Here is a 13,336-nt window from a genome sequence, read left to right as displayed (position 1 = left end):
TAAAGACAGTGTCTCAGGAATGTCCTGTTTTCAGGACTCAATGGAATCATTGTCCTGTTTTCCCTTCAGTACTGTTTAGATGAAAATAAAAAACTTGGAAACCAAAGATAGTTGTTACCATGTTGAACCTGGTAGTCTTTTAGTGTATTTTAAAAATTCTTAGGTAGAATTTTCAATGCTATGCACAGCTAGCTTGGGTATTTTCTAAAAGCTGCTGTTATCTCTCTGGAACAGCTTGATGTTCTCTGGGTTGCGTTGTGCTTAGTCTGCAAGTATGTTCTGTAGAAAGTACTTGTATAACTTGTTTTATTATATTTAAAGAAATTTTTGGTTATTCTCTCTATGTACTGTGTTGTATCACTTACTAGACAAATGTAGTAGTTACATAATTGTATTTGAATATTCTAGTAAATTCTTCCTTTTAGTGTTACTGTTCCCACTAATTTAGTCAGCCTGTTGTGCTTTTTTTAAGGGCTTTTCACTCATAGGAAAAATCATTAAAAGGGGCTTGAAAAGTACCAAGACTTGATCGTGCTACGTCAGACTCCTTGCAAATATTGTTCTACCTCCTGATCTTTTCCTCTGATTATTTTAGGGCTTATATAAGTGATTTTAAGCTGGTTAAATGTATCTGTGCCTTTTTTAGCATCAGTCATCACTGACTTAATCTTCCAGGAGTACTACTGGAAATGAGTCTGTAGTTTCATTAAACAAATGAAAAGTAGTGAAAAGGCATGGTATGGGGCTAGGCTTCATAAGCCTTTAATTACTACTAGCCTATATGCCATTTGGGAGATGTAGGTTTGATTTTTATGGAGGGAGCTGACCCACATTTAGAAGTTGGGTGATTATTCTGTCGTAGTTGTTCCTATGGGAAAATTACGGTGCAGATGAAAACGTGAGCTTATTACTTAGGGAAAAAGAGATGCCGTGCAAGCCTGAAAAATGTGAAGTAGAACAGTTTAAAGTGATGGAGTACTTGAAGCTGATTATTGTATCTGAAAAGACCTTTACAATATACCTGGGGTGTTGTAGGATGAGACTATGCAGAAATACAGGAAATGTTTACATACAGGATTTAAAAGCATGTACTATGTACTGAATGGGGATCCTAGTAGTCGCTGGCACCTGAGTGCATCCTTAGGAGATGGTAATGTAAACAAACAACTCAAAAGCATGCTAGGCACAGGATAAAAGAGAATTGAAACAGAAAAATGTATGATACAATCTACAAAGAACTGATTAAATATGTATAGAGAGGAGCTGTGACATGGGTGCTTAGCTTTTGTCACTGGACAGTTGGATGTTGTTCGGTGCTATTTGGCCACCATTACCTAAGTTAGGTTCCCTGCTGCCTGAATAAAAGAACCTGTGTGGCAAAGCCAGTTTTGAATAGAGCTTGTGGTTAAAAATAAATGAGTTGGAATGAAACAAAACCTGTGAAGGGGCAGTTTGCAGAGCAGCTAGTACTAACTTCATTGTTACTGGGGAAACACTACCACATGTGCCAGATTCTTTGGCTGGCCAGCAGCAGGCCAGGGAGAGGCATGCTCAGTGCCCATCACTTGGAAAATCTACTGGAATAACTTAATTTGGGGTTTTGTGGGTGTTTTAAGTAATATCCTAATGACAAGTATTAAAAATATGATTAAAAGTATGTGAGTCTTAATATGAGGGAGTGGAGGTCGACATTTAATGTTAGTTTGGGCCATTGGCTTCCTATTTGGGACAAAGGGAACCATGTAACGTGTCAATGTGAAGTTGTAAGCCGTATACATTTCATGATTTTAAGTGCCCCTGTGTATAAATACTGAGTTTTCATTTATGCAACTCTATCTCTGGATTTCAGAAAGCTTCTGGTTTCTTCGTTTGAGAGACATGACTCCCTCCTCCCTCATTCTCATCACTTTTGTGAGATGGAACTTGCTATGTCATTTGAGCCAGAGATTGGGGTCTCTTTTTCGGAGTCCAACGCTGATCTGTTACAAACAAAGAGTACAGTTTTATCTGGCAGCATTGCCTAGTGATCATTCCGCAAAACACTATTTACACTATCATTGTTCTGTATAATCTTTGCATGAAAAAATTGCAGCTTCTTAGTTGACGTAATATTTTCAAGATCCTTGAATATATGCTGTCCTTTGTTCTGAGGCTGAAGACTAGCTTACCTTTGAGGCTACAGACTGGCACTTACAGCTGTGGAGATCAGACTTGCTTCCATAGAAAGCTTCAGTGAAGTTGTTTGACAGAAATGTATTTTAAAAATTGATGGTGGGGATTATGCTTATGTCATGTCAACCAGTTTATGTAGAAAGTTCAGTTTTAGTGGTGAATGGCTGACTCAGTCATATATATAGCATTGGTCCTGAGATGGGTTTCTAATTTTAATTCGTGGGCAAGCAGAAATAAATTAAATCCACAAGTGGTTAACTAGAGTGTCAGAGTAAGATAGTCCTGATTATGCTGCAATTGCAATTTTTTCTATAAAACAAATTTATTGAGCCTGGAAACATCAGTGCCTTCAAGGTGGAGAATACCAAAATCCAACTTCTATCTAGCAAAAACTGACACACTCCGATATGTTGAGTTTTAAGAGACATCAAAACAAACCTTAGGAAACAGCTTTTTGCATTCACAGCATGCAAGGAAGGATTTAATAAAAGCACTAAGTTAGCTTAACTAGACAACTGTTTACATTCTGTGTGGTACCACCATTTGTAGAAAACCAGCAATACAGCTTGTCATAGGAGCTCCAAGCTCAACTACACAAAGGAAAGCTTTCCGATTATGGAGCTTCTCAGCGTCATAACTGAGAAACTGCTGGTGAAAGTGGCCTTGAGCAGCTCCACACTGGGTTGATCTTGAAAACTTTTACTGATTTCCCTCACTTTTCATTGTATATGTTTAAGAAAGCAGCTTCTAGACTGTTTCACTCAATGGCTCACTCACATGGATTACTTTGCTTCTCAAACCAAGGTGGGAAATGGTAAAACAGTAATAAAGATCTGGCAAGAATCTGCAAGATCAAACTTTCTGAAGTTTTTGTTTTCCCTCGCATAGTCTTCAATTATATACTTTTGAAGTCTTTGTTCTTAATTGTCCTTTCATAATACTTGCCAAGTTAGTCCTGTCTCTAACTTGTCAATGCCATATCTTATATGTGAATGTTGCCTTCCAATATGTTTTATGTTCAGATCATTGTTTTTCTTGAGTTATATGCTAGGTAGTGAAATCTTCCTAGTTCTCCATGCCTTGAACGTACTGAATGATCTTACTGTGGTTTTTTTGCTAAGTATTTTATTTAGAATTGTCAAAATTGGACCTAAATAATTAGTAGCCTTTTGATGGAAACTTTGATGGGTTTGGGGAGTTAGCTTTAGCTTTAAAGCTTTGTTTATGTTTGTGAAATGGTGTGGGTTTTAGGCTCTAGTGAGCTAGCATGGCCTTGCCAGCTCACCAAGGCCTCGTTTTTGTAAGTGTAGTGCATATAGATATTAGTACTGCTTAAACATCTTCCAGTTCTAGCAGCTGACACAATGTTAATTTAGCTCATTTTGTGCGTTTGCGTTTCTATGGTTGAAAATGTTATTAACATTTATAAATGTTTCCATTGTAAATGAGGAAAGAACTAAAATAGGTTAAAAAAAGTAAAAACCCCAAAATAAGCTTGATAAAAGTTTAAGTGTGACCAAAAGGAATCACTGACAAAACTAGTTTATTACAGTTAAAAAATGAACATGAAAAATACTGAATACAAGACTTTGTATTTTCAAAAGTGGTAAAGCTGTAAAGCAGAACTCTGCTTGCTGATGTAAGCTGTTTATGTTGTTATACAAATTATCCCTGGTAAATTGGATTCTTGTAAATCTTGTTAACTCAGACTTACATTGGGATACTGCTTTATTTGTTTGATAAAATAGATTAATATAGAAATAATGATCCCTTGAAACTTACAAAAAAATCTGAAGTCTCCTGAGAAAGTGCCTGATATGTTTTAACAGGCATTTGTAAGTTAAAAAATATTTCAAACTTTATGAAAACAGCATAGATGCTTGAATAATAATAAGCTGTACTTGCAGTAAAGATAGAAATCTAGTTAAGATAGTATTATTAAAAATTCTGTAATAGGATGTTTGAAAATGGCTGACTTGTCTGTATTTTTCCTGTCTTTATGCAAGGCATTGATGAGATGCATATGGGGTGAAAATGTGAGTAGTATCTGGGAAAAACATGTTAGCATGGTGAAGATTGAGGAGATATTTTACAATGATGTAAATCTTTGAGCTAAATTAACAGCTTCTTACTTTTTTCTTTTTAAGTCATATAAGGGTAAGCAGTGAAAGTGTGTGCCCAGAGGGTGTGTGAGCTAAGAAACTGGATCTGCCTCTCCTTGCCAGTAGAGGAGTAGTAGTTGTTAACTCAGTTTGCAATATGATGAACATGTGTTCTGTGTCACAGGACTGAGCAACAGAAGTGGCTTAGGTGGAGGGAGGTGGGTTGACAGTGGAAGCAGAATTATAGGTCTGATGATGATCACAATGAATAGAAAGGAGGAAGTGAACCTGATTTTGGGGGAGAGTAAAGGCATTTTTGGCTGTGCTGAGCTTGTACTGAAGTCTGTTTCAGAGTAAACATCTAAAGGACATGCTAGGATTTTAATCCATAGGACACTGCATTTGGGGAGAAAATAGCAAATTTATTTTTGCACGTGAGTGAAGGTGGAGTGAAAAATACATGCTTTCAAGCAGTAGGTCCTGGAGGACACTTATTACCCACTGAAGGGAGATGCCTTTGGAGCTGTAATGACCAATAATATACACGACTTGGACATTACTGTGTACCCGGGGCAGCTAACAAGTTCAAGGTGGTTTGTTGTACACTTGTAAAGCTTGCAGCTTTGAAAAAAATTTTGTTTCAGGTGTTTGGCTCAGTTGGCAGCAGCAGCGATGGCATGTTTTGTTTGACCAGACAGTAAGAAATGTCTGGAGCTCCTGACTCATCATCCCTGTTCTGGCTCGCTGGTGGTCAGTCAGCATGCAAGAAGCTCTGGAAATGTAGTACACACCTCCTTTTACCAGCTCTCAGGGCAAGACAGATTACTGAGTCCAGTGGAAGGAAAGATACATCCCTGTGTCAGTGAACTCAAAGCCTTTTCAAGGTATTAGCAGCTTTTCCTGAGATGGGCACTTGGATTCAGTGCTTTGGCCAGGTTTTTGCCAGGAGGTCATGAGAGCCGGCTCATACATGTGAATGCACAAGGCAGAAGCCACAGAAGAGAAGCACTGTGGTGGAGAGAGAGGGAGGGAAATCCTGCATGCTCTGGTTGTAGCAGATGCATGCATTGAGCACAGGGGAGGCTGTAACTCCATTGGTAGAATACTGATCACTGTTTAATTGCCACCTCCTGCTTTTCTTTCAACTAGCACTTTTCACTGTGTTAATGTTTCTTTTTGATAATGGTATTTGGCTTGCAGATGGTGATATCTTGCTGATCTGTTTGGTTCCAAATCAAGCTGTTTCCTGGGTACCTGGGATTATATATATCTTTGATAATGATTTCTGGGTTTCTTCTCATGTTTACTTTGATTTTGCTGTCTACGTCTAGACAGACTTAGTCATGGAAGTAACTTCATGCAGTCTCCTGTTCCCTTCCACTGTATCTGTCCTCTGACTAGAGGATCTGAAGAATGGGTAAATAATTTAACATCTTGACACAGTGACAGCAAATTATTATGAAGCATGTGATGCTTTTTTACCTCACTTCATCTTTCCTTAAGTCTGTCTTACTGTCTTAGCACTAGAGAAGAAACTGCTGGAGGGCTTGTTGAGGCTCGCAGACAAGTTTATTTTTTAATGCTTCCATATTAACAGCGAATGCTTCTATGTTAACAGTGGATATTACTTCTGAAGTCAGGCATGTTCTCTGCAGACTTAGAAAAATGTTTTGCTTTCTCCTGCTGTGTGGGAATTCTGTCTAAAACCTTGCAAGCCCTTGCACTTGGAGAGTCTTGGTCTCTCTTGTTGTGTTCTTGGGGGAGGTGTTTTAGTTTGTCTTACCTTGTCTTTTGATAGAGGCAGTATGTTGTAATCGGCAGTGTATAGGAGCTATGTGGACGGGTTGTTCTTTAGGTCATTCTGGATTAGTATCTGTTGTACTGCTGCAGGGACCTGACCCCAGTGACATAGGGTCACTTTTAAGTTCTGTGGTGGGATGTGTACCTCACAGGAGTGAAGCCCCAGTTCAGCAAAATTTGTGACTTACTCAGAATAGCTTTAGTGATGCTTGTCTTCAACGGGATGTGAGTGAAGTTTTTGTCACAGTAATCAAGGAAGCAATTTGACCCCTAAATATGCTGGGTTTAGTTTATGTTACCAGTCTGAATTTCTTGTGAAATGTTTTAAGTTCTGCTGTATGTGGTTAGTTTCCTGAATCTATTGTCTTGACCTCCTGCTTTCTTGCTGTAATGCATACTCTGCCACATTCCTCTCTGCAAGTCATTGTGTGTTTATTAGAACTTGCAATGTCTGAAATGCTGCTCCACCCAGTATTTGTGGATTGGGTAAATTGCATGTGCTCCTTTCTGTGTGGGTTATAGCCTTATGCAAGCATGGTGCTGGGTTTGACAGACACCGCAGGGCTCATTACTGTGAAACTTCTCGAGCAAGTTCTTTTTCTCCCTGACCATCTTTGCAGAGCTGGCCGACTTGAACCTGAACTGCGACAATTTCATAAGGGCTGAGGTGAAAACTGTTGAAACCTGAGCAGTGAGCAAGGCTGTTTGCTCTGGGTGGGAGGGGCTGAGCAGGAGTGTTGGCAAGCGAGGAGGTGCAGCAAAGTACAGTTGTCAACGGGGCGCTGAGCCTTGGTGCTCCTTCATAACCACGCTCAGGCGTGCCTCCGGAATTACTCCTCAGCTCAGCTGCCCTCGACTGGGGAACACCAGAGAACAGAAGATTATTTGGTGAAAGACACTTGCCACTGTAAACTACTGACACAACTGGTAGCCTCATGGTTCAGATGTCTTTTTTCTGAATTGAATATTGGTGTCTGAAGGCAAGTATATCTTTAAAAGCCTTTTTGTTAAATAGGAGAAAACCATTTCGACTTGAAGTCCATGTGCAAAAATCAGATGCTGGATAAAAGTAATTTATAGGTATGGTAGTCTGGTGTTTTCCTTTTTCTGTTTTCTGCGTGCTGCAAAGAGTTTGTTTGTACTGCATGTAGACAATTATTTGTGACCTTTTCTTTTGTTGGACTGGGGGTAGAATTCTAGTGGAGAACATAGCATTGTCGAGATGCCAGGGCAAATTATTGTTGGACTTGAAGGGCAAGTCTAAAAAGCTGCTGTCTTCTCTATGTTCTCCATTCTCCTTCCCCCTTCTTCTCCCTCTAGCTTTCACAGACTTTGGTTTTAAGAAGGCTTTGGGTTTTCCTTGTATACCTCTAAAGGGAAAGGATACCTTTTTTTTTTTTTTTTTTTTTTTTACTTTGTCTCACTAGATATATTCCTAGTTGTATTATTGCATCAGTATCAGTTTGTGTGATGTGTTCATTATTTTAAACTTCTAAAATCTACATAAAAAAGGATTTTGATATTTAAAATTCCTGTTGGATAGTGCAGAATATGTTTGATTTGAGTTCAGTTTCCATGCTTGAAATTCATACCTGTACAATTCAGAGAGGTCTTTTTTGAAAAGCCTGGTTTTTTCAGCTGTAAATATTTTGAATTGGAGAAATGTCTTAAAAATGAAATCAGGCTTTGTTACAAGTGTTCATGTACTGTTGGGATTGCATGTATCTTCTGTTTGCCTTTGCTTTGTATACGGAGATTTGAGTTTTGTCCCATGCAGTATCCTGGAAAAATGTCTTAAGCACAGGATTATGATTTGTTTTTCAGCCAGCACTTACTACTGAAGAAGCTCTGATTGAGTAGCTGAAATGAGAAATGCATTCTTCCCTTCAGAAAAATACATAAAACAGTTAAGTTTTCCTCCTCTAAAGAGATGTTCAACAGTTTGACTGAGAATGAGTTCTCCCCCTGCACTGAGATAGATGGACTAAATATTTCAGTCTTTTTTTTTTTCTTTTCTTTTTTTCTTTTCTTCCTACTGATTTAGGTATTATATAAAACAGAGAAGCCAGGAGACTTTCTCTCACTTTGTGGCATATTTAGTCTAGTACCTGCTTTCATAAAGTACTTCTGTTCTGAGGAATCTTATTTTTTCATGTACAGGTACATGAGGTGTGTGCCACAGTGTATTTAGGCGAGAGTGCAGATACTTTACTGTTTATGTGGGCTTTTCAGCTTTGTCTGACTCTTGCAGTTGGACTTGGCTGTAGTTCTATTTGGGAATATTTTGAAACCATGTAAACTTGCAAGCTGTGTATGTTACTGCTTTTTCTAAGTCTATCAATTATTAAGGCACTGGGAACCGATATCAAAAGGATAGAAGCCTTCCTGGGACATTAGTGTAAGATCACATAATGGATGGTATTAATCCTAGTTTATGAGTAGATTGACCTATTCTGTCTGAATTGATTTTCAGGGAGGGGAGAAGAGGAAAAAGGATTATTATTTTTTTTGTGTGTGCATGGCTGATGTGGTAGCTAATAAAGTGCACTTTTCCATTTTCACGTACAGAACACGCAAATAAAAGCACTTCCAACTACTTAAAAGTTGTTGGGTTTTTTAAATTTTCTTTTTTAAAAATTTTTTTTTTTAAAAAAAGACACTTCCTCTGGGTCTTCAGGAATCAAATTTATTGTAAGGAATTGAAAGGGTTTCTAAGAGCTTTGGGCACTGAGTGTGCGGAGAGCAGAAACCCCTTTAATGTCGCAGGCAGACGCTCAAGAGTTACAATGAACTTCAGCTTAGGATCATGCCATGGAGAAGAATGCTCACTTTTATTAAATGTTACAGGTTCTTTTTGATCTAACAACCTTTTGGTTGCATGTCAGCTGTCTCTCCAACAACATATACTGCTTTGAAGTAGTTGAAACAATTGAGCATGTGTATACAAGTATTAGCAGGCATAATAAATCACAAGCTGTTGAAAAGTTGGAGAACTAGTGAATTTTTACAGCCAAACCATGTAATTAGCTGTTTTACCACTGTGGATTTAAGTAAAATATGAAGAGTTGTTGGGGGGAGGAAGATGAAGGAATCTTAGATTTTTTTTTATTTTTTTTTTTTCTTTTCCCTCTCCCTTGAGGTGGTAAGACAGAGTCATATTTTGGCACAAGGCACAGAGTCTGCCTCTCCTGTATTGCTGTTGAGTTAAAGCAGAAGATACTTAGTCAGAATGCCCAGGTATCGGTTTCCTTGTTTGGGAGATAGCTTCAGAGGGGGGAAACGTAACAGTATCCATATTGAAATTCTTAATTTTATCTACCCAAAGATTTCAGTTTCGCTTCTAAATAAAGAAAAGGGCATAGGAAGGACAAAGAAGTTTATAATTCATTCTCATTTACAGTTTAGCTATGTGGGTTCTGCGAGGGCGTGGAGAGAAATAGGGGGAAGGCCTTCAGGATTAAGTTGTTCCATCAAACCACTGGATGTCTAGCCACTTTTTAGTAACTTGAACATAATGTGGCAGGGAAGACTATGTTGTGGAAGAACCTGGTAGGCTGGCAGGCAGTGGTGCTCAGTAGTGGCTCTAGAATAGGCTGGCACAGCAGCTGGACCCAGATGCAGGCAAAGCAATGCAGGTGGCTGATGGTGGAGCCTCCTGTTAGTCTGTGTGACCCTGCTGTTCTGGTACAAGGCATGGAAACGTCCTGATACCAGTGTCATCAGCAATGTTCCTGGGTAGGGTCATAGCCCTGACTCTGAAAGATGAGATAACAGGCCCATTAACTGGGCAAGATAGGTCTGTAATGAGAGGATAAAGTTCCTTCTCTGTCTAAGGGGAGTTTTTCTGTTGCAGCTTTTTCTTGATTTTAATTAGAAAAAAGAAAATGCATATTCTGTAGAGACTTGAACCGAGGTAGCTGGTATTTTGTAGCTAAGAAGATAGATTTGGAGAAGTGATGTGGAGCTGTGTAGTGTTCTGTTGTTTTTTTAATTATTATTTTTTTAGAAGCGGTGTTCTCCCTCTTTGCATTTCCTGCTCATTGACCCACCATTCCACTCCTCAAGTTTTTCAGTTGCTCTTTCTGTTCCTTCTGGGAATCTGACAGAAGGACTGCTTCAGCTGAGAGAAATATGAGAGACAGTAATGGATAAATGGAGGCAGGCCTGAATACATGACATACTCATCCAGTTTCTCCCCCTCCCTGTGCTCAAGTGAATAGAGTTTTTCAGTTCTTGTACTAAAGAAGTGAAAGTTACGTATTGAATATAATGGTTTCTATTGATGATTCACACTTGGGTTATTTGCTTGCATCTTTTTTCCATGCTACATATTGGGACATTAGTCTGTTGAGAGGCATGAAGAAATTGTTGTGATTAATAGCATCCTGGAATTTACTATGTTTCATAATCATATGTGTCTTAGTGTATGTATTTATAGGTAATAATGCATGTACACTCTGCACACTTAAAACCTTTTATAGGTGTTATAAAATACTTCAGTCTGCTGTATTATTCTTGAGCCAATGTGAGCTGAAATTACTGAGCTGCAAATAGTGAGTATGCTTCTTTGCATAAGCAGCTGGAGTAAGCAATATTATTTGAGGATTAATGCAATTCACAATATCATTGATTTAATTTGTGGGTTGTGCTTCACTTTGTAAGAAGAGGGGACCTATAGTATGGAGTAAGGGAGAATACAAGTTCTTATTTTCAAGCTATTTCTTTAGTGCCTTATTTTTCTGCTTTCCAGCAAACAGAGTAGGTTTCAAAATGTATTTTGTCAGAAATAAGGTGTGGTGCGGAACATGAGATCAGGAGAGAAGCATCAGATGGGAAGGAAGTCCCACAGATGGAAGAGGTTGGCCACGCAGGCTAGTCGGCAGGGCAAAGAAGCAGCCAGTCCAATGAGCAGTGGATGAAGGAGGTTAGGGAGAGCTTATTTGACTTTATTCTGGTAGCTATCAGCAAGAACAGTTTGGATCAGCTGATTTCTAGTCTTGAAGCGCAGTTTACTGGGATTTTTTTGTGTTTAAAATTTTAGTTGGTTCCTTTAAGTGTTTTATTCATTGCATAAAGTATTTGGGACATTAATAATAAAAAACCCTTTTTGTGGAGCTTATTTGTTGCAATTCTTCCAGGAGGCAGGCTCATTTGTGTATATAAATATGGCACAATCTTAGAGGAGAAAAAGCTATCACCTCACCGTTTAAATAAAAGTAAGAAATGAAGATGCAGAACCCACCAATCAGTTGATGAAAACTAGCTAGGTAAGTGCCTAACCAGGAAAGTTCAACATGGCTGTGTAATGCAAAACATTGGCTCCCTTTTCAGATTCTTGTAGCATACCACAGTATCAAATAGGGAAGCCTCATAGCTCACGAGTTGTGCTTTGTGCAATGTAAATTTGGGACTTGGAAGACTAACAGGAAAAAGAACTGATTTAAGGAATCCTTAAAACCTACATAATCGCCATTTTTGTGTGCTTAGAAAGTACAGATGAGTAGGACCACAAATGAGATTTGAAAAATGAGATGTGAAAAATGAGATGTGGTATTTGTTGTAAAGAGGAGCTGAAGCAAAGCCATTCTGCTTTAAGAGTCCTAATGGGTTTGACAAGAGGAGTATAGTATTGCTTGGCTTGCTGCTGCCTTGGCAGCCTCCTTCTCTTCACCGCATTTTTCATGTGTGCCCTTGGTTTGTTTCTTTTTTTTTTTCTCCTTTTGTATCTTACTCATCAGAATGTGAGGTAAAAGGCTGTTACTGCAACACCCTTGTTCCAAGCAGCTAATGCTAACCAGCTTTCACAGAGAACATAATCCTTACACAAACAGCTTAACTCATGAATGAAGAGGGTCCAGTGCGACGTAGGTTTTCTTCATGTGCTGGGATTTCATCTGTCTTTTCTCCAAGAGCTGATGGCCGAAAGCTCATCCGGAATGCTTCATTTGGAGGATATAATGAACTCTCTCCTGCTTTACCAGGTTTGTTTTGGTCTCGCGTTTCTTAAAATATACGGAAGAGAATATAATTTCTGTCTCAATTTTTTCAGCTTGAGTGAAAGTAACGTACTGAGATCTTGGTAGAAATCAGAAAGAACATTGATTGTATGTGTTTAGATAACAGCTCTTAGTAGTGGCAAGATGTGCAGATAGGCAAGCTGAGTAAGTTAGCTTACACCACAGCAAATCTCTCTTCAAAAGGCATTTGTGTATTTGGTACTGACTGCAATATTTATTTTGGTTGTTTGGGCTTTTATGACTGAAATTCTGTGATGTGGTTTCTAAATATGCCTTCCTCCCTTGTACTTTCCACTGCCTCCACACACAGTGGACTTGCTTTAAAATAGTAAGTGCAGCAGAAGGTTTTAATTTAGCTGTAACTACTGAAGAATCTACATACTTGTCATCGGTGGTTTGGCATAAAATGACAGGATAGAATGAGCTAGGGCTAAAAGCATAGCCTTGCTAAATTTTGGAGTGTAAGATTTTTAAGACATTTAACACCAGAAAGGGCTTGAATCTCCTTTTACTCAGTTTTGTTGTTTCCTGAAAATCAGTACTGGAATATTGAAATTAATTTCTAGAGTTTCATTGTCCATAATGTGCTCTTCTGATATAGGTACCTGAATTTCAGCCGTTTACTTCAGGAAACTTGGATGCTTGAAAATGTGTTACAAGGTCACCCCTTCCTGAAAGGGAACATTGTAGAAATTGTACATTCTTACCAGAATTACTCTGAATGTGTGATTTGTCTTTTCGTGTGCGCACATACACACTTTGTTGCATAGTCCCATGGGGCCGCAGTGCTGGGGGCAGGGCAATAAAATATTTTTCACTTTTTATTGTATGCCTTCTGCAGAATAGCTCACTGAATTTGTAAACCCTGGCTCTGAAGCCTTGGAGAAGGTTTGGGGTGCATGGGGAGGGTTGCGGGCTGGCAGTTAGGGAATGCTCTGCATCACTGAGTGGTGCTAGCCGGCAGAATCACTGGAGCAGCATATTCAGGCTCAGATGGGTGGGGGCAGTTGCTTGGGACGCCATGTTCTATTAAACTTCGTGGTTTAACCTATAACACCTCCTTATACTCTACTTCATGAAATGGTTAGTCTTTACCAAAAATCTAACACTGAGTTTTATTCAAACTGCTCAGGAAATAAAGATCTCAAAGCTTGAAAGCGTGGAGTTGGCAACGGGGCATATCCTTCCTACCTTTAAAATAATAGTGTGTAGTCTGATAATTACTGAAACAAAAAGTGATTCATT

The 13,336-nt window shown here is 38.9% G+C and overlaps 1 protein-coding gene across 6 annotated transcripts in view; it reads left to right on the top strand.

Annotated features, from left to right (window-relative positions):
• OSBPL8 (oxysterol binding protein like 8) overlaps positions 1-13,336 on the top strand; it is a 93,601-nt gene that overhangs the window by 43,185 nt on the left and 37,080 nt on the right. Inside the window, exons 4-5 of one of the 6 annotated variants that reach the window (XM_055712792.1) lie at positions 11,213-11,341; positions 11,813-12,055. The exons of 4 other annotated variants lie outside the window; for them this stretch is intronic. In XM_055712792.1, the coding sequence (XP_055568767.1) occupies positions 11,914-12,055 (142 nt within the window). In that variant the 5' untranslated portion in view covers positions 11,213-11,341; positions 11,813-11,913. The remainder of the gene's footprint in view (positions 1-11,212; positions 11,342-11,812; positions 12,056-13,336) is intronic. One more of the 6 variants, XM_055712794.1, reaches the window with a different exon arrangement.

This window comes from Falco cherrug, chromosome 5, assembly GCF_023634085.1.
Source record: "Falco cherrug isolate bFalChe1 chromosome 5, bFalChe1.pri, whole genome shotgun sequence".
Taxonomy (NCBI): domain Eukaryota; kingdom Metazoa; phylum Chordata; class Aves; order Falconiformes; family Falconidae; genus Falco; species Falco cherrug.
This window is presented reverse-complemented; position numbering and strand designations above follow the sequence as displayed.